This window comes from Bufo bufo, chromosome 2 (genome assembly GCF_905171765.1).
Source record: "Bufo bufo chromosome 2, aBufBuf1.1, whole genome shotgun sequence".
Lineage (NCBI taxonomy): Eukaryota > Metazoa > Chordata > Amphibia > Anura > Bufonidae > Bufo > Bufo bufo.
Genome location: NC_053390.1, coordinates 430,198,692 through 430,221,224, shown reverse-complemented (window position 1 = coordinate 430,221,224; position 22,533 = coordinate 430,198,692). Strand labels below are relative to the sequence as shown.

General features: G+C 45.5%; 1 protein-coding gene across 4 annotated transcripts in view; it reads right to left on the bottom strand.

The window, feature by feature from the left end:
* HOOK3 (hook microtubule tethering protein 3) overlaps positions 1 to 22,533 on the bottom strand; it is a 117,607-nt gene that overhangs the window by 74,206 nt on the left and 20,868 nt on the right. For all 4 annotated transcript variants that reach the window (XM_040417396.1, XM_040417397.1, XM_040417398.1 and 1 more), the window contains exons 2-4: positions 22,041 to 22,126; positions 10,784 to 10,856; positions 3,091 to 3,141 (exon numbers count right to left, since the gene is read on the bottom strand). In XM_040417396.1, the coding sequence (XP_040273330.1) occupies positions 3,091 to 3,141; positions 10,784 to 10,856; positions 22,041 to 22,126 (210 nt within the window). The remainder of the gene's footprint in view (positions 1 to 3,090; positions 3,142 to 10,783; positions 10,857 to 22,040; positions 22,127 to 22,533) is intronic.

Below are 22,533 nucleotides of genomic sequence, written 5' to 3'. Positions count from 1 at the left end.
TGAGAATTTTTTTTCCCCCACGAAAAGCATTCTAAATTCTTTAAACCATCACCTGGATCTGAACACTTTTGTAATTGCATGTTATTAAAAATTTAGCATAGCCACTGAGTTATTCAATAAAATGTATCTGTATAGCGCCACCTGCTGTTCTGTTCCTTATTTCTCTATCCCCTCAATAACATCACTGAGGTGGACGCACATCTTCAGTTCCATTCTGCTACCAATGGTTACAAGCTATGACTTAGGTAGCTGCAGAAGGACACACCGACTGAGCTGTGATAGGGAGAGAGCTGCAGAAGAAAGCACATGCCGACTGAGCTGTGATAGGGAGAGAGCTGCAGAAGAAAGCACACGCCAACTGAGCTGTGATAGGGAGAGAGCTGCAGAAGAAAGCACATGCCGACTGAGCTGTGATAGGGAGAGAGCTGCAGAAGAAAGCACATGCCGACTGAGCTGTGATAGGGAGAGAGCTGCAGAAGAAAGCACATGCCGACTGAGCTGTGATAGGGAGAGAGCTGCAGAAGAAAGCACACGCCGACTGAGCTGTGATAGGGAGAGAGCTGCAGAAGAAAGCACACGCCGACTGAGCTGTGATAGGGAGAGAGCTGCAGAAGAAAGCACACGCCGACTGAGCTGTGATAGGGAGAGAGCTGCAGAAGAAAGCACACGCCGACTGAGCTGTGATAGGGAGAGAGGTGCAGAAGAAGGCACACGCCGTCTGAGCTGTGATAGGGAGAGAGCTGCAGAAGAAAGCACATGCCGACTGAGCTGTGATAGGGAGAGAGCTGCAGAAGAAAGCACATGCCGACTGAGCTGTGATAGGGAGAGAGCTGCAGAAGAAAGCACACGCCGACTGAGCTGTGATAGGGAGAGAGCTGCAGAAGAAAGCACACGCCGACTGAGCTGTGATAGGGAGAGAGCTGCAGAAGAAAGCACACGCCGACTGAGCTGTGATAGGGAGAGAGCTGCAGAAGAAAGCACATGCCGACTGAGCTGTGATAGGGAGAGAGCTGCAGAAGAAAGCACACGCCGACTGAGCTGTGATAGGGAGAGAGCTGCAGAAGAAAGCACACGCCGACTGAGCTGTGATAGGGAGAGAGCTGCAGAAGAAAGCACACGCCGACTGAGCTGTGATAGGGAGAGAGCTGCAGAAGAAAGCACATGCCGACTGAGCTGTGATAGGGAGAGAGCTGCAGAAGAAAGCACACGCCGACTGACCTGTCAGCTACAACTAAATCTAGGAGAGAAATTAGAGCAATAAATGTGGAGATCTCTGGATCCATGTGAGGTACAGGGCTGGTTCTAGCTTTGGTAGAAGAGATTGACATGTACTATATGATTTTGAAAAACAACCTGGACTCAACCTTTTGTAACACACATAACCCACCAAACAAAGTGTTATCATGACAAGGTGATGCCAACACAGGGTGTCTAGTGGGCTATTTAAATGGTTTAACTTTGTTTGATGGGCTACGTATGTTTGAAAAAAGGCTCATGTCTAAGCTGAAACACGTCATATGTATCGATGCCGAAAAAGTGAGCGATGGTCTTTTTTTCTGCATTCCAGGATGCCTTCCAAAGACTGAGATGACCCTTTAATAAATCCCCCAAAAATATCTCAATCTATTGACACAGAAAGGGGCGTAACATCTCAGAACAGACGTGTTAGACATAAAGATGAACCAAATTTATTACACATTTGATCAGATTTGACAAATGTGTCTGTGCCAAAAATCGGTCTATAAAAAAAAGTGTCGCAAATTGGCGCATCTAGGGTTCCTACACATGTTTGACAAGGGGGTGGGGCCTAGTTGAAAGGGTGGAGCTTCCTGGGAACAGGGGGCTTAATATGCTCCATTTTGCACCAACACTGAATCAAAAATCTGGCCTTAAAATTTCAAAGTAACCCAACCAATAGTTTGTATAGAGTCAGAAAAAAGTGTCTATCCATGCACCACACTATGGGCCACTGTGAGACATCCGATGAATCTGGTCGAAGTTACTTCAGACTCCTGCAAACCTGACGTCCACATAAACCTGAAGATGGAGACCCAGCCTAAGGGCTCATGCACACGAACGTATTTTCTTTCTGTGTACGCTCCATTTTTTTGCAGACCGTATGCGGAATCATTCATTTCAAAGGGTCCACAAAAAAAATAATGGAAGTCACTCCGTATGCATTCCATTTCTGTATGTCCATATTTCCGTTCCGCAAAAAAATAGAACATGTCCTATTATTGTCCGCATTACAGACAAAAATAGTACTGTTCTATTAGGGGCCGGCAGTTCCGTTCCGCAAAATATGGAATGCACACGAACGTCATCTGTATTTTTTGTGGACCGCAAAACACATACGGTTGTGTGCATGAGCCCTATGACTGTTTTCAGACGGGTGAGGATGGTCCATGCTGTGACAGGAACATTAGACCCGCGGTCAGGCAGGAACTCACGGCATCATAGATCACTATGATGTAGTAGGCTTGGCTCAGATGAACTGCGGTCAGACAGGGCATGTTTCCGGGACCATACTCGCCTGTCTGAAAGCAGACTTAGGGTACCTGCACACGTTGCCGATTACGTACTTTTTTTTCGGAGTGGATTTTAGTGCAGAAAAACCGCTGAATAATAGAGTACCAGCAAAGTGGACAAGATCTGCCAAATCACACGAAAATTGACCTGGAATGTGGATTTTCAAATCCACAGCATGTCAATGGTTTGTGCAATTCTACACCTTATGCAGAGTTGTTTGGACCATAGATTTTAATGGAGTTGTTAACATGAACAGAAAATCCACAACAGAAGCTGCATAGAGAACACACACAAGAAAAATAAAAAAAAATAAACCAAAACCGCAATAAATAGTGTGGATTTATATGTATTTTAATGTGCTTTTGCTGCGGATTTGATGCAGATTTTCTGCATACAAATCCACAACGCGTGCATTTACCCTTACGGTGCAGAACGATTAACCTCTCTGTGAAGCAACTGCCACCAACATTTTCATCTTTCACGATGATAAAATAGAAAATTATTCCTCATCAACCTTAAGAACGACATTACCTTTACCGTTCCAATTAGAAGTTTAATTACCTCATGATTGTAGTCCAAAATACCCTTTAAAATCTTCTTCAGATTACTAATCTAAATGAGAAAAATGAGATATTATAGATCACATATCATTCACCTACTACAACGCCCACCAGTCAAATTCCACACAATAATGTACGTGGGGACATTTTGGGGCTGATAACACAATAGCGGGCTCTGAGCTGTCCTGCTACAAGTCGGACGGCATTTGTGGCCACATAAAGCATTAACTAGGGCCACGGAGAAAGACAGAAGTACCACTAGCAAGGCCGCATTCACACATCCGGATTCTGGACTGACTGCAAATTTAAAGACCGAACTCATAGCATCATCATATTTTGTATGACAGGGTATGAAATTACATGCAGATTTGACATGAAGATAGCTTTACATATCAATTATTTAGGCCATGTTCACATTGATGTCAGAGGTTCCATGCACCATTCCAGTCAAAACAATGGACACGTCAGCCATTGAAATCAGTGGGAGCACCCAAAGACCATAGTGCACAGTGTCGTAGGACCACTTTATAGAACGGAAACCACTGCAAATGTGAACAGAGTAGTAGTCGCGCAATGCTAATCCGTGTATCTGCTGATCTCTTTACAGTCAATAATGCCCAATCCAAACCCATAGGCCGAGTTCACACATCGCAGCTGCGTAATGGACAACACCTGCTGTGATTTAAAGGTGAAGCTTATGCTAAACCTCGAGCACTTACGAAGCCAAGAATAAAGATTATTGCTAGGCCAGGTCAATGTCACTCAATAGGTCATGTGAGGTAGAAGTTTCATGGAACATCCATACACAGCAGAGTAAAATTATATATATATATATATATATATATATATATATATATATATATATATATATATATATATATATATATATACATACACACACACACACACATACACACACACAGTGGATATAAAAAGTCTACAGACCCCTGTTAAAATGTCAGGTTTCTGTGATGTAAAAAAAATGAAACAAAGATAAATCATTTCAGAACTTTTTCCACCTTTAATGTGACCTATAAACTGTACAACTCAATTGAAAAACAAACTGAAAAATTTTAGGTAGAGGGAAGAAAAAATATTAAATAATATGTTTGCATAAGTGTGCACACCCTTAAACTAATACTTTGTTGAAGCACCTTATGATGTTATTACAGCACTTAGTCTTTTTGGGTATGAGTCTATCAGCATGGCACATTTTGACTTTGCAAGGTTTGCCCACTCTTCTTTGCAAAAACACTCCAAATCTGTCAGATTGTGAGGGCATCTCCTGTGCACAGCCCTCTTCAGATCACCCCACAGATTTTCAATCGGATTCAGGTCTGGGCTCTGGGTGGGCCATTCCAAAACTTTAATCTTCTTCTGGTGAAGCCATTCCTTTGTTGATTTGGATGTATGCTTTGGGTCGTTGTCATGCTGAAAGATGAAGTTCCTCTTAATGTTCAGCTTTCTAGCAGAAGCCTAAAGGTTTTGTGCCAATATTGACTGGTATTTGGAACTGTTCATAATTCCCTCTAGCTTAAAGGGTTTCTACCACTTCGATTTCACATAATTAGCTTTCAGACACTAGCGGATCGCTAGTGTCTGCTCTCCCAAACAATCCTAATATAACTGTTTATTGTCCTGCCGTTTCGCTAAAAATCGAACTTATATAGATATGCTAATGAGCCTCTAGGTGCTATGGGGGCGTCATTAGCACCTAGAGGCTCGGTCTACCTTCACAAAATGCCGCCGCCCAGCGCGTCCCTCCAGCCCGCCCATCTCCTCTGGAATGCGATCAAGCGGACGAATTCTCGCGCATGCGCCGTGTGCGTCTGTATTCGGCGCAGTGAATGTCTGACCGCTTCCCTGCTCAGACATCTCCACTGTGCCTGCGCCGAATACAGACGCGAACGGCGCATGCGCGAGAATTCGTCCGCTTGATCGCATTCCGGAGGAGATGGGCGGGCTGGAGGGACGCGCTGGGCGGCGGCATTTTGTGAAGGTAGACCGAGCCTCTAGGTGCTAATGACGCCCCCATAGCACCTAGAGGCTCATTAGCATATCTATACAAGTTCGATTTTTAGCGAAACGGCAGGACAATAAACTCTTTAAAGAGGACCTTTCATTACGATAAATTATCTAAACTAAGTATACAGACATGAGAGTGGCGCCCAGGGATCTCCCTGCACTTACTATTATCCCTGGGCGCCGCCTCGTTCTCCCGGTATAGGCTCCAGTATCTTCAGATTTTCAGCTCAACCGGGAGGAGCCTGCTCTTGTTCTCCTGGGAGTCTCCTTCTCCCAGGCTGTAGCGCTGGCCAATCGCAGTGCTCAGCTCGTAGCCTGAGAGTTTTTTTTCTCCCAGGATATGAGCTGAGTGGCCAGCACTCCAGCCTGGGAGAAGGAGACGCCCAGGAGAACAAGAGCAGGCTCCTCCCGGTTGAGCTGAAAATCTGAAGATACCGGAGCCTATACCGGGAGAACGGAGCGGCGCCCAGGGATAATAGTAAGTGCAGGGAGATCCCTGGGCGCCGCTCTCCATGTCTGTATACTTAGTTTAGATTTTTTATTGTAATGAAAGGTCCTCTTTAACTAAGGCCCCAGTTCCAGCTGAAGAAAAACAGCCCCTTGGCATGATGCTGCCACCACCATGCTTCACTCTGGGTATGGTGTTCTTTTGGTGATGTGCAGTGTTGTTTTTGCAGCAAACATATCTTTTGGAATTATGGCCAAAAAGTTCAACCTTGGTTTCATCAGACCATAACACCTTTTCCCACATGCTTTTGGGAGACTTCAGATGTGTTTTTGCAAATGTAGTTTGGATGTTTTTCTTCGTAAGAAAAGGCTTTTGTCTTGCCACTCTACCCCATAGCCCAGACATATGAAGAATACAGGAGATTGTTGTCACATGTACCACACAGCCAGTACTTGCCAGATATTCCTGCAGCTCCTTTAATGTTGCTGTAGGTCTCTTGGTAGCCTCCCAGACCAGTTTTCTTCTCGTCTTTTCATCAATTTTGGAGGGACGTCCAGTTCTTGGTAATGTCACTGTTGTGCCATATTTTCTCCACTGTGTTCCATGGTATATCTAAGGCCTTGGAAATTATTTTGTACCCTTCTCCTGACTGATACCTTTTAACAATGAGATCCTTCTGATGCTTTGGAAGCTCTCTGTGGACCATGGCATTTGCTGTGGGATGCGACTTTTGGGGTTAATCAGAGGCACTTTAAATGATGGCAGGTGAATGCTGACTCCTATTTAACATGATTTTGAATGTGATTGCTTAATTCTGAACACAGCTACATCCCCAGTTATAAGAGGGTCTGCACACTTATGCAACCACATTATTCAAGGTTTTTTTGTTTTCTTCCCTCCACCTAAAAGGTTTGTTTGTTTTTTAATTGAGTTGTACAGTTTATAGGTCACATTAAAAGGTGGAAAAAGTTCTGAAATTATTTATCTTTGTCTCATTTTTTAACAGCACAGAAACCTGACATTTTAACAGGGATGTGTAGACTTTTTATATCCACTGTATATACACACACACATACACTATATGGAGAAAAGTATTGGGACAAAACCTCTTAATTATTGAATTTAGATTTTACTCAGTCCCATTGACACAGGTGTATAAAATCCAGCAACATCATTCTAAAGAGCTCAGGAAATTCCAGCATGGTCCTGTAATAGGATGACACTGCTGCAACAAGTCAGATGTTTCTTCCCTCCTATATAGCCCACAATCAACTGTGAGTGGTATAATTGTAGGTGTTCTGGAACCACAGCAGACCATGTACAGTTACAAAGCTGGGTCACATAGGGCTGAGGCATATAGTGCATAAAATTCACCAAGGCTCTGCTGTTCGCCAGGAGGTTCACGACATGGGTTTTCATGGCGGAGCAGCTACATGCAAGCCTCACATTACAGAGGAGAATGCCAAGCGTTGGATGGAGTGGTAAAGCATGCCTCTACTGGACTCTGGAGCAGTGTAAACGTGTTCTGTGGTGTGATGAATCACACTTTTGGATCTGCAGTCTGATGGACGATTCTAGCTTTGGGGAATGCCAGGAGAATGTTACCTGCCTAACTGCATTGTGCCAACTCTGAAATTCGGTGTAGGAGGAATAATGCTATGGGCTTGTTTGCCCTAGACCAGTGATGGTGAACCTTTTAGAGACCGAGTGCCCAAAACTGCAACCAAATACCCACTTATTTATCGCAAAGTGCCCACACGGCAATTTAACCTAAATACCAATATAACATATCTTTCATGTCCTTTATCATTTATCCATAATAGATTAATAGCCTACATTAAATGCGCTGCCTGTGCGGTTTATAGTGTGTACTGGGGATGATGAATGGCAGGAAAAGTCTAAAGCATATTGCTTGCTATGCCATAGACTTTTTCTAGGGCGTGGGTGCCCACATAGAGGGCTCTGAGTGCCGCCTCTGGCACCCGTGCCATAGGTTCGCCATCACTGCCCTAGACCCATTGGTTAAATAGAAAATAAATTTGAATGCTTCCTCATACCAAGACTTTTTGGTAAATTGCATGATTCAAACGTTGTGGGAACAGAGGTGGTGGGGGCGGGGGGGGGGGGGGGGCGCTTTTCTGTTCCAGCTTAACTGTTCCCCAGTGAACAAAGCAAGATCCATAAAGCCATGGTTGGGCGAGTTTGGTGTGGAAGAACTTGAATGGTCTGCACAGATGCCTGACCTCCACCCATCAAACTCCTTTTAGATTACCCGTATTTTTTGCCCCTTAAGACGCACCTTTTCCCCCCCAAAAGTGGGGGAAAAGTGCCCCTGCGTCTTATGGGGCAAATGCTGGCAATTTACATCGCAGTCTGCAATGTATTAGTGAGGAGGGAGGAGGGACTGTAGTAGGCGGGGAGAGCGGCGGGCAGAGCAGGCACTGCACTCTGGCCCCGCAGCTCAGTATGTACTGTATTATACGTAGTATTAATCGTAATATCTAAACTGAATAATGATGCGCTCCCCCTGCACTTACTGGTACACGTCACGCTCCTGTAGTAAGCACTAGCAGCTAGGCCGGGCGGCCGTAACTCACGGAGGTCACGTGCCTGCTCCGCCTACTTTATCAGTAGTGTCATCCACAGATCCACCACCCCATAACAGTGCTATCCACAGATCCCCCCCCCCCCATCATAATGCCATCCACAGATCCCCCCCACCATCATAATGCCATCCACAGATCTCCCCCCCATTATAATGCCATCCACAGATCTCCCCCCCATTATAATGCCATCCACAGACCCCCCCCCATCATAATGCCATCCACAAATCCCCCACATAACCGTGCCATCCACAAATCCCCCACCCCATAACAGTGCATCATCCACAGACCCCTCATAATAGTGTCATGCACAGACCGCCATTAGTTGAAACCCACCAAAAGCACACCTTTTGGTTAAAAAAAAATGTTTTTCTTATTTTCCTCCTCAAAAAACCTAGGTGCGTCTTATGGGCCAGTGCGTCTTATAGGGCGAAAAATACGGTAAAGAGGACCTGTCACCACCCCTGACATGTCTGTTTTAATAGCTTCATGCGTTCTCCATGTAATAACAATTCTGGAGCATCTATTCTTATGTCTGTATGTTGTGCCATTCCTTTATTATTTCTACTAGAAGTTATGAATGAATTGCTAGCAGTCTGCAGTAAGGGTACAGAGGGGTGGTAATTAGAGTTGTTGCGACACCAAATTTTTGATTCGGTTTCGATACCATAAAAAAGTATTGTGATACTCAATACCATTCGATACCACGCAAAAAATAAACCAAAAAAGCCACATGCATTCCGCATTTTAAAAAATGGCGAATCGCACAGTTTTTATTTATTTTTTCTGTTCCGGCGTTCACCGCATAGATTTTTTTTATATTTTAATAGTTTGGACTTTTCTGACGTGGCGATATGTAATATGTTTATTTATTGTTTATACATTTTATATGTGAAATTGGGAAAGGGGGTGATTCGTACTTAATATTTTGGTGGTTTTTTTCAACTTTTTTTTTTTTTTACACTTTTTATTTAATAACTATTTGCCCCCTTAGGGGCCAGAACCTGGGATTTTTTTCATCCCTTGTCCTATTCACCCTGATAGATCTCCATCAGGGTGAATAGGACCTCACACTGTCCCTGCTGCTCTGTGCACACAGCATCAGGGATGTTACCATGGCAGCCAGGGCTTCAGTAGCGTCCTGGCTGCCATGGTAACCGATCGGAGCCCCGGAGCCCCAGGCTTACACTGCTGGGGCTCCGATCAGAAGCTGCCACTGCCACCAATGAAGAGGAGGGGATGGGACCCTGTGGCTACTGCCACCAATGATTTTAATACTGGGGGGTTGAGAGGGTAGGGCGCACTGTGCCAACAATGATTTTAATGGGGTGGTAGAGGGGTGGGGGGAGGGCGCACTGCGCCACCACTGATAATTACCCCTTAATACAGGAGGAAGGTACTGGCAAACTATTAAAATATTTAAACAAATCTATGCGGTGAACGCCGGAACAGAAAAAAGAAATAAAAACTGCGCGATTCTGCATTTTTTAAAATGTGGAATGCACGTGGCTTTTTTTGGTTTATTTTTTTCGCGTTGTATCGAATGGTATTGAGTATCACAATACTTTTTTTTATGGTATCGAAACCGAATCTGGAAAATTTGGTATCGCAACAACTCTGGTTACCACCCCTCTGTACCCTTACTGCAGACTGCTAGCAATTCATTCATAACTTCTAGTAGAAATAATAAAGGAATGGCACAACAAAACATACAGACATAAGACTAGATGCTCCAGAATTGTTATCACAGCATGAAGCTATTAAAGGGAGTCTGTCATCACAGTTTCACCTATTTAACCCTTCTTATAGCTTTCTAGCAGCATTACAGTTGATAAAAACGTTACTTTTATAAGCAATCGTGAAATCATCTAAGAAGGATATGCAAATGAGGGCTCGCAAGTGCCCAGGGGCGGCGTCAACCTCGTAGGTGCCCAGGCAGCTCTGTCTTATCGTCGCGTCTCCCCACCCAGTCTTTCCCTCTGCCCGCCCATCTTCTTACTTCTTCTTTCGCCGAGATCCTGCGCCTGCGCGCTGAGTCAGTCGGCCGGCGCATGCGCACTGCGATGTCCATTCCTGGTACGGCATCACAGTAATTAATGCGCATGCGCTGGCTAACGGCGAGTTAGGTGCAGCAATTTAAATAATCCAGCAGGAGACAAACATAGTCCCATGCCAGCATATCATAGAAAGTTACCCAATAACCTGCCACTTTTCCTCTATAGGAGGACAGTCAGATTAGGCAGTGGACAAAAAGTCATACTGTTCAGGTACATTCTGTACTGATCCTATATGATGCTGTATATTATTCATTAGTGTAATTGCAAGCACATTATATGTAAGGGTCAGAACCTACTGTGAACTAGTGGTCTAATTAATCGGAATTACATTGCATCGACACACATCACCCTGAGGATCATTACAGAAAGTCCTGTGATGTCCAGAAAAACCATATGCAATAATGGCACCTTGTCCTCGCAGTGAATAATGTAGCCAAACTTGGTGGTAGCCGAATGGTAAACATTTTTCTGCACAATGTGCCCCTGCCAATCACTGGAATACAGGGAAAAGGTAAGATAAAGGGCATATAAACAGTAGAAAGATTCTCCAAATAGCTGTACCTTCAGCCTCCAGTTGTCTCCCACATCAGTCTTAATCCTGTTCAACCAGTTCTCATCAAAGTACGCAGGGTCGCTGTAAAAGACAGAGCACATCATCACATTGCACTAAGGAGGGAATAGAAGAAATGGCCTTCTATAGGCACAACAGAATACTTCAGCGTCAGACATCTAGATGTCCGGATCGAGCACTGCCGTACGCTACCTGACACTACTAGAATGGGACCAGAGGAGATCCGCAACCCAATAAACATGCCGAGAATCGACAGGATGGAATCCACACTGCGCAACAGTTTTCTTCTAGCCAATTCTCGACATATTTTCCTGGTTGCGGCTGGATCTCCGCTGGTCCCCATTATAGTCAGGTAGTGTATGGCAGTGCTGGATCCACCACTAGCCCAACATAATAGCTACAATAACAGAGCTCTGAAAGATCCGATCTTAGGAGGCCTGAACATGAATGAGGAACAACTACTAAGAAAGGTTTTCCCCCTGCCATGGGTTGTGCTACAGTAAGCAAAAAAATGTTTGGTCACTTTCTTTTTTTTGTTCCCTTTTCACCTTCTACAGACGGTCTCTATGCTTACCAGGCCCCCACTGGTCTCCACTTCCTGGTATCTCTTGGTACACAGGCGATACCCACCGAGTCGATGACTGGCTGAGGGGACTACCTGCTACCCTTTTCTTAGGCTACATTCACATGATAAAAAGGAAAAAAAAAAGCCAAAATTCTCCATTTATTTTCACTAATGCCTTTCGGAGAAACAGATGTTAAAAACAATCCCCTTTCACTGTATGGGGCTTGTCGGTCCCTAAAAAAGGACAAAATAGGACTTACTATTATTTATTTTTTTATGTTTGTTAGTCACAGGCCGTGAAAAAAATAGCCGTGTGAATAACCTTATAGACTACCATTGTTCTTAAAGCAGACGCGTTACCGTTGTTAAAAACACATGTCCATTTTTTCAATGTAGTGTGAGCATAGCCTTAGAATTATCTAACAGAAAACTTAGCATCTTCCTTGAGGAAAACAAAAAGTTTCAGACATGCTGAAATCCAACATGTAAGGCCCATCTTTATCCCGAAGTCTCCTATGAGGGGGATAAACAGGCATCCCCATTCAATTAAATAGTGTAGGACTGGGGTGCCTAGGGCCCACCAACAGAAGTGACTCTGGGGGCCCATTTTATTGTCACATTTTTAGGCCTTCGCGATGCAGCATTCCAAGAGCCATAACTTTATTACTTTCCCACTGATGTAGCTATACGAGAGCTTTATTATTTTGTTTTAAAGGGGTAGCTCACTGGTTTACTATTGACTATGACAAAATGCCAACAGAACCAACCTCAACAGTAATATACATTAACGTGCAAACCGAATACAGCTCAGAACACAGATCTGGCAGTAGAACCAAGTACTTAGACTAGGAAAGGAATCCAGCTCAGTACCTGAAGGGGTTTCTCGTGATTTGTGAACTTGGATAGGTCATCAGTATCTGATCGGTGGCAGAGAAACCTCTGGCGCTACTGTGAGCATCCGTGCCTTCTCAAACTGCTGATCGTCGGGGTTCTGGGACTCGGACCACCACCGATCAGATACTGATGACCTAACCTGAGGAAAGTTCATGAGTTTAAAAATCTTGGAAAACCCCTTTAAAGGGGTTTTCCCCGTTCAATTTAAAGGGGGCAAGCTGCAGAGAGGCTGCTAAAACAATGTAAACTTAACTTCTCGCACCTCCTTTAATCCACCACCATTGCTCTGTCCTCTCTGCCAGACTGAGGCCGTGATGTAATGCTTCTGCTGCAGCCACTTACCTCAGCAGTCTGGTGGAGAACATTGCTTAGGCCAGTGATTGGATGCAGCCAAACAATACACCATGGCTGGGCCTGGCCGAGAGGACAGAGCAGTGGTGTTGGGTTGAAGGGTGTAAGGTAGGGGAGTTTTTTTTTGTTTCTTTTTTTACTATTTTAACAGCATCCCTGCAGTTTGCCCTCCTTAAAATTGTACTCAGAAAACCCTTTCAAAATATGTTGCCCCATTACAACAACGTATCCTCTATATACCGAATTGGGGGGGGGATATGTATCTGATCCGCAGTGATCCAACCACTGGGGCCTCTGCCGACCAGACACCTATCCCCTATCCTGTGGGCAGGGGTTAATTTGTTGTAATGGGTCAGCCCAGAGGTCGCAATAACGCCTGTACAAGCGTCAGACGCCTGTTCAGGCCATTTTACTCCCTGGAAAAAGTCTAAGGCGTACCGATACGCCTTAGACTTTTCCCTGCCATTCATAAGTGTAGTGAGCGCTGTGAACGGCGCAGGCAGCGCAGTGATGCTGCTGCTGCGTGAAACAACCAATAACAAGGCTCCTTACAGTTAGGAGCTTTGTTATTGGTCAGTTTGAGCGGGCTGCTGGAGCTTATGACACACCACTCTGAAGGGAGGAAGGAGGCGCGCGATCCTCACTGGCGGGGTTAGTGGCCCTGCTGTGAAATTTAGTGAGGGTCCCGGATCTGAGCGCCTTGTTTTTCTCTCTAATGAGGAGTCTGAAGCGATCAGCCGAGCGCGGTCTCTCCTCCCTGCTGAGCGCGTTAGTGAAGACGGCCTCAATAGAAGGTCTAGGGGACCGTCTTCACTACCGCGCTCAGCAGTGAGGAAAAGTGGCTGAGCGCTTCAGACTCCTGCTTATAGAAGTCAGCGAGGGTCCCAACGCTAGACACGTCAACAGGAGACCTCCATACAACCTCCATAACTGACAGACCTGTCACCCGTAGACCTCTACTTAGGTCACCTGTCAGCTTTCCTATGAATCCATCAAGGATAATTCATTGCAGCATGTTCCATCAGACGCTGAACTAGACATAATTGTTTGCTATAAGGATTTCTTCTGTAATGCGGCGCCGCATGGCGGCACATAGTGCTACAAGGACTGCATGTGACCATTTACAGCCTCCAGGACATACCAAGCGCCAAGCGCATGAAGTCTTTGCTGTAAGACTGTATAATTTAATAACCACAGCGGTGGTGGCACTTTTGTGGCATGAGATAGAGCAACAGGGTCATGGAAGACGAACTCCCCTTTATAGCAAGATCAAGCATAACATAAAATGACAGCCTCTAGATCAGGGATCAGCAACCTCCGGCACTCCAGCTGTGCTGAAACTACAACTCCCAGTATCCTCCTTTCACTTCTTAGGGAGTTACAAGAACAGCAAGTGTGCACGCTGGGAGTTGTAGTTTCACAGCAGCGCTGGAGTGCCGAAGGTTGCTGCACCCTAGATCTGTGGTTATCACTGCGTGATGACATCATCCAGGTCCACAACATGTGACTGGCGGTGCGAGGTATGTGCCCGGGTCTTTCGCTTTTGCCCTTGGCACCAGCATGCACCACCATCCATTAGGTCTGTGTCCTGCTCTGCCAGTGCCTCAGGTCTCTTCAGAGTCTACCAACAGCCCCGGTGGCACCGACATACCCACCCGAGAGCTCATCTACAAGGATGTAACTTTGGTGGGCAGCAATGGCCCCGTGATGGATGGCATACCCCAGTGACTAGCGGCACAGAAACAGCAGCAAAAACTAAAGAGATTGTCCCAAGATCAACACTATTTACCTATCCATACTTGACCCAGAGAACACTAGAACATGGTAACCAAGGTGGGACCCCCAGCGATCATGTACTTGAAGGGGACATGTCTGTTTTAGTAACGACTTGCATTTCCCATGCAATAACAATTCTGGGGAGTCAATTCTTGTGACTCTATATTGTACCATTCCTCTATTATTCCTACTAAAACTTATGAACAAATTGCTAGTAGTCTGCAATAAAGGTCCAGCGGGGGGTTACCAGTTGACAGCACTGATTGAATAATATCAGGCTGTGCAGTGACACCCCCATCTGGACCTTCACTGCAAACTGCTAGCAAGTATTTCATAACTAATAGAAGAAATAAGAGGATTGGTGCAACATAAGGTCATAAGAATAGATGCTCCAGGATTGTTATTACATGGGGGGGTGCAAGTAGTTTCCAAAACAGACAAATCAGGAGCGGTGAGGGGTCCTCTTTAACGACAGGTGATAAATATCCATCTTAGGACACACCCTTTAAACCTCATAAAATCACTGCAACAGTGACCTCAGTGGTACCGACCCCCTCAGAGAAACAGTGACCTCAGTGGTACCGACCCCCTCAGCGCAACAGTGACCTCAGTGGTACCGACCCCCTCAGCACAACAGTGACCTCAGTGGTACCGACCCCCTCAGAGCAACAGTGACCTCAGTGGTACCGACCCCCTCAGAGCAACAGTGTCCTCAGTGGTACCGACCCCCTCAGAGCAACAGTGTCCTCAGTGGTACCGACCCCCTCAGCCCAACAGTGACCTCAGCTAAATTTAAAATTGTCTAAATTTGCTATTTAAGCATGAAGACAGTTCCAGAGTACTAGTAATGGTTTCCCTGCATGAATAGCAACCCCTTAATGTTATGTAGGCCTTCGTATTAACTATTTGAATTACTGTAACTTTCGTACTGAAAATACTCCTCAAAAATGGTAAGAGGAGTATTTTTACTCTTCCAGAAAAAATGTAGTGCGACCTCTGGGTCAGCCCCTTTAAGCTCAATACTCTGTAATAGTAATACAAGCTAGCCGAGTACTAACCTACGCTAACAGAGGGCAACATACAGTAACTGACCTCTGTACTCAGATTAGGGAACAGAATCAAGCTCTTTGGGAGACTGTTCTCCTCTACATCTTTCTAGATGAAAAGCAGGATTGGAGTGAGGGAGGATGGGAGAAGAGGAATCCAGGCCTAAGAAAATATTAGCGGACGCTTTCCTTCACTCAGATCATCCTTTTGATCTACAAAAGATGTAGGGAAGAACAGACCTCGCAGGGTCCTAATAGGGAGTTACAGCCCTAAACAAAAAGGGTTCATTTTTTTTACCTCCCTCTCCTTTTCCGTCTGCAATTCTTTTTTTCATTATATGATTATATTATACAGTATTATGTATATGTTTATCTCTTTCTTGATCAACTTTGAAATTATGAATGTTTAAATAAAAAAATAAAAAAAGTCTCAACAATCAGGCAAACACACAGGTAAGTTTTCCTACACTTTCCCTCTCCTCCTCCCCATGCAGGTCAGCCTTCTTTTACACGTATACCGTTGTAGAAGGCATCTAACAAACCTCAGTGGTGCACTACCCTCCTATGACAGCGGGCATACACTATCTGCATAGTGCACCGCTCATGTATATTACATCAGGCCTATTACGGAAACAGAATCAGCTGCCGTGGCCAGGAACAAATATTTGTTTTCTGCAATGAACATCCATTTAACACCGGCGACAACTGTACATATCTAGACGTGCTGGCACACCTTTCCACGCACGCAGGCAATCATTGTGCCTGGGGCTACACCGTGACATTGGTACGCAATACACGTCTTGTAGCCAACGGGGATGCCACATAGCAATTAGCGAGAGGGAATAGCGTGGTATTGTGACCCGCAGGGCTGGATTGCAATGTAGTATTGTGCTGCTGCTGTGATCTTTTGCTGCATGACGTGTTGTGGCCCAGGCACACAATTTTACATACAGGTAGACACTCGTGTGTATGTATATATGTGTATATATATATATATATATATATATATGTGTATATATATATATATATATATATATATATATATATATATATATATATATATATCAAACGAATGATGAGGCAGCACTTCCAGTATAGAGTGAACGGGTGAGGACCCCAAACTTTATTCAAGCGACGTTTTGGCCTGCTCAATGAGGCCTTTCTCAATTTTAATTGAGCAGGCCGAAACGTCGCTTGAATAAAGTTTGGGGTCCTCACCCGTTCACTCTATACTGGAAGTGCTGCCTCATCATTCGTTTGATATATTTCGTGGAGGAAGAGCCGACCTCTGTGGGGACTTTGCACCCGGTACATCGTATCTGACTGTGCTGCTGCACTATTTGTGTGTATATATATATATATATATATATATATACACACACATGCTAAGTGAAGCTCCTTCCCCTCATAGCAGAAGGGACCCAGACTGACAGCCAGGCCTAATTCATTGGAAGAGACCCGGTCTGTACTTTACACTGACGAGTGCTCCTCCAACCTTACTCACTTAGGCTACTTTCACACTTTCGTTAGGAGCGGATCCGTCTGGTGTCTGTACAGACGGATCCACTCCTATAATGCAAATGCTTGCATCCGTTCAGAACGGATCCGTCTGCAGTTTTTTTCAGATCTGATTTTTCGCTTCGTGAAAACTCAATCCGACAGTATATTCTAACACAGAGGCGTTCCCATGGTGATGGGGACGCTTCAAGTTAGAATATACTAAAAGAACTGTGTACATGACTGCCCCCTGCTGCCTGGCAGGTGCTGCCAGGCAGCAGGGGGCAGACTTCCCCCCCTGTTTTTAACTCATTGGTGGCCAGTGCGGCCGGCCCCCCCCTCCCTCCATCCCCTATATTTAACTCATTGGTGGCCAGTTAAAGGTCTGTGCTATAAGCAATGCGCCGCACAGGCCTTTCACTTACCAGTAGGAGGAGCGCCCAGCCGGTCACAGACATCGCAGGTAAGTCTAAGTAACCATGGCAGCCAGGAATGCAGTAGCGTCCTGGTTGCCATGCTTACCGATCGGAGTCCCAGCAATTAAACTGGGACTCCGATCGGAACTCTCCGCTGCCACCAATGATGGGGGGTCGGTCATTTTAATTAGAGGGGGGGAGGGGGGGCCGGCCGCACTGGCCACCAATGAGTTAAATATAGGGGAGGGAGGGGGGGCCGGCCGCACTGGCCACCAATGAGTTAAAAACAGAGGAGGGAGGGGGGGGCCGGCCGCACTGGCCACCAATGAGTTAAAAACAGGGGGGGGGGGGGGAGTCTGCCCCCTGCTGCCTGGCAGCACTGGCCACCAATGAGTTAAAAACAGGGGGGGGGGCCGCACTGGCCATCAATGAGTTAAATATAGGGGAGGGAGGGGGGGCCAGCCGCACTGGCCACCAATGAGATAAAAACAGGGGAGGGAGGGGGGGGGGGTCTACCCCCTGCTGCCTGGCAGCACCTGCCAGGCAGCAGGGGGCAGTCATGTACACAGTTCTTTTAGTATATTCTAACTTGAAGCGCCCTCATCACCATGGGAACGCCTCTGTGTTAGAATATACTGTCGGATCTGAGTTTCACGATCTAACTCAAATCCGATGGTATATTCTAACAGAGGCGTTCCCATGGTGATGGGGACGCTTAAAGTTAAAATATACCATCGGATTGGAGAAAACTCCGATCCGATGGTATATTAATAGGGACTCCTGACTTTACATTGAAAGTCAATGGGGGACGGATCCGTTTGCAATTGCACCATATTGTGTCAACGTCAAACGGATCCGTCCCCATTGACTTGCATTGTAAGTCTGGACGGATCCGTTTGGCTCCGCACGGCCAGGCGGACACGAAAACGCTGCAAGCTGCGTTCAGGTGTCCGCCTGCTGAGCGGAACGGAGGCCAAACGGTACCAAACTGATGCATTCTGAGCGGATCCGCATCCACTCAGAATGCATTGGGGCAGTACGGATCCGTTCGGGGCCGCTTGCGAGAGCCCTCAAACGGAACTCAAAAGTGGAACCCCGAACGAAAGTGTGAAAGTAGCCTTACGGCTGTAGCCGTTTTTGCAGTATGCGAATTGCGGATCTGCAAAACACGGATACCAGCCGTGTGCGTTCCGCATTTTGCTGAACAGAACCTCCTGCCCTCTATAGAACTGTCCTATCCTTGGCCGTCAAACAGACAAGTGTAGGACGTTCTATTTATTTGCGGGGGGGGGGGGGGGGGCACAGAATAGACATGTGGATTTGGAAAGCACACTGTGTGCTGTCTGCATCTTTTGCAGTCCCACAGAAGTGAAAAATGTGGATTGGATGCAGATACACAATACAGTCGTGTGCATGGGCCCTAAGAGTTCTGACTGGTTAACACTCCCAGGCCGGCCTCCGAGGAATCACCAGTCCTACTCACTAAGGAGGGTTAAGGACAGTGAGCTTTAAAACATGTGTGCCCCTGACGAAGCTCAAGGAGCGAAACCTGGGTCGGGCAAGGAAAAAGACGCTGGGATTTTAAATGCGATTTTAAAGTGCATGTTTGTAAGTATGTACTATTATCGGAGCTTCACTATGGTGGGAGCAACTTGTATCCACAGAAAATCTTGAACCATAGAAGTTGGGAATCCCAGTAGACTCACCAGGTGCATGCTGTCACTAAATCCGTGGTTGAGCCCTGTTTAACAGCGTGTGAGCGCGCATCTTCCCCGCGGAGAACCAACCAGCTTACAGAGGATATCTGCGATACGCTTGATATTGGTGGAGTGCCGTGTAAGTACAATCTGTGCACCACAGGGCAGTTTAAACCTACGGATCTACCCTATTGTTTTTCTTTGTAAGTTGCAGGATAGCCATCAGTAGGAGATCTGCAGACCTTGGTTACTTTTTGAAGGGAGGAAGAAAAAATAATTCTGTTTTATACCGAATATTTATGATACACGCGGTCCAAACCTTTATGTACAGCTTTTAAACATGAAGTTTTTCGCCTCAGCGTGCGCTTCCTCAGGCCTTGTACACATCATTATATATGTTCCTCCAAAGTCATCACCGAAATAACAGAAAACAATACAATTCCCTATGGGGAGCATTTTACCCCTGCAAACTGTAATACTTGGGGACTGCAGTTGTCTTCTCTCATAAGCTGCATTAATCAAGGTGATCCTTGACCTGTAACTACTGACCTAAAATGCTCTAAGAAGGTCTTCAATAAACATTTCTCTATAAAGAAAAGGCCACATGGGTACGGCTCCACATACACCCAAAAAAATCTGTTTTACGATTAATACATTCCCCCACAACATGCTCCTCCAATGTTCAAACTCCCATCTCCCACAGTATATCACCACTTCTCCTGAGTCAAAAGGCAGGACTGGTTCCACTATGTCCTGAACATATCAAGGGCTGGTCATAATGGGCATGGTCGCTAATGGTGCCTGGTTTTGGTTCTGTGTGTCCACACTATGCATGATGGCAGTAGATGCTCACCAGCCCTCCTGTAAACTCTCAGGTGGCCATCATAAGTACCACTGCAGAATAGTAAATCTACCAAGATAAACCCCCTTCTCGCTCCTAAAACAGTGTCATAACTAGGCACATTTTCATTTCAGGGTCCTAGGAAAGTTGGGTGACTTACAGAATGTAAAGGTTACATTATATGGACAGTATGTACAGGTCCACAAGACTTGTAATCCAGCTCTCCAACACTGATGAATGTCAAATTTGCCTAGACAGACAGGGTGAGAAATCCCTCCTGGCTACACTTGATATTCAGGCAACTGGGCAAGCTGGGTAACACTTTCTGTAGTGCCAGTGTCCTGGTACTGGTGAGGTTTTGTAGTTTCCCCCACTTTCATAGTGCTCTGGGCATACATTGAAGTGAATGGGCATTAATCCCAGCTCCTTTCCCTGAACTTCTGGTGTAGACTGAGCACTCATGCTAGTGCACGGGGAGGCATAAGGGTCCATTCACACGTCCGCAGTGTATTGCGGATGCCAATAGAACTGCCTATTCTTGTCCGCAATTGCGGACAAGAATAGGACATGTTCTATTTTTTTACCGGAGCCGGGACCAGGGGCGCGCTCCGCTGGAAATGCGGAAGCGGACAGCACACATTCCTGCCCCATAGAGAATGAATGGGTCCGCACCCGCTCGGCAGAATTGCGGAACAGATGCGGACTCATTCTACGGACGTGTGTATGGACCCGTGGCCTACATTAATACAGCATGTAAGAGAAGAACATAACAACAATTTCCAAGTATTGGCAGGAATACATAGAGTGCCATTTTAAAAAGTAGAGGTGATCGCCATTCAGTTAGATTATCTGCACTAACGCAATGGGTCCTTTAGGCCTAAACGACAAAAAATATTTCTGTGTCTCTTTATGATAATGTACATTTGTTCTATTGTTGCCTGTTATTTTGGGGACGACATGGTAGGTGCATATATATGACGTGCACCCATTTCATCACATACCAGGCCCAAGGAAGTGTGTGCCAATGCGAAACGGCCTTTGCCTGTTTATGCATACCACAACTTTGACCTGTTCTTTTAATTGATTATGAATAAAAGTCAAAATTTTAATTGCCGGTGAGTACCACATCTTTTTAGTACAGGTCTTCAGTGCTCTCCTTTCTGCTCGGAAACACCGGTGCTGGATCCATTTGCCTGACTCCAGATCCCTACCCCATTTAGGTGGATGCCTCCTAAGCTTGCAGGACCATACAAGACAGAGAGGACTTTCCTGGCTGCTTGTTCCTTGCTATTTATTGTATTCTCAAGCACTGTTCTAAGAGTATCCTGCTTTATTTTCCCTAAACGGTCATAGAGATTCTCGTCAGTCGGTGAAACAATAAGAGAGCGCCTACTTTCGCCCAGAGGGTACTCGTAGCAAGGGAAACAGACACATCAAATGAAACCATCGCATAGCAATTTGTAAAAAAATCACCTTTACACCAAATTGAAATCTTTACCTCTAAGGCCCCTTTCGCACGAGCGAGTTTTCCGCGCAGGTGCAATGCGTGACGTGAACGCATAGCACCTGCACTGAATCCGGCCCCATTCATTTCAATGGTTCTGTGTACATGAGCGTTGTTTTTCACGCATCACTTTCGCGTTGCGTGACAATCGCAGCATGTTCTATATTCCGGATGCAATGCGCTTTTCACGCAGCCCCATTCACTTCTCTGGGGCCAGTGCGGCGTGAAAAACGCATTGCATCCGGAAGCAAGTGCGGATGCGATGCGTTTTTCACTGATGGTTTCTAGGAGATGTTGATTGTAAACCTTTAGTTTTTTATCACGCTCGTGAAAAACGCATCAAAACGCATTGCACTCGCGCAGAAAAAACTGAACAACTGAACGCAATCGCAGACAAAACTGACTGAACTTGCTTGTAAAATGGTGCGAGTTTCACTGAACGCATTTGGACCTAATCCGTCACGCTCGTGTGAAAGGGGCCTAAGGCTCAGTTCACACTTTTCAGGTGGGGCTTCTGTTCCACCCACCTTCAAAAAAGCAGGGCTAGATGGGAACAAAGAACAATGCGGTTGACGTTGGTTTGGCTTGGAATGTTATAGGTGTGAACTAGTCCATAGACTTATCGCCAGATAATAAATATATATCGAGGTGCTAACTTACATTTTCTGAAGGACCATGGCCATTGCCACCCCACTGGTAAGGTCTTCTACGGTTTTACACGGTGCATCTACATGAAACGTCTGTATCTGAAAAGAACAGTGACAGTTTAGAAAAGGCTCGAGGACATACTACATGAAAAGAAAGTCAGATTTGGATATATAAAGTTCTAAGACTACAATTAAATGTGCACTGTACAGATTCTGTACAGGTCTAACATATACAGTGCCTTGAAAACGTATTCACACCCTTGGTGTTTTTTGCTGTATTAAAACCTGGGATGACTTTAAATTAAAAGGGTTTTCTCAGACTGATATACTGATGACCCATCCTCAGTATTTGGTCATGGGGGTACGACACCCGGGACCCCCACCAAGAGGCCTTAGTTTTATCTCATAGTGAAAGCTATAAAAATAAAGCCCATAGAACTATGGTGCAATTGTGGTTTTTTTTCCCAATTTCATCCCATTTGGAATTTTTCTTAAGCTTCCCACTA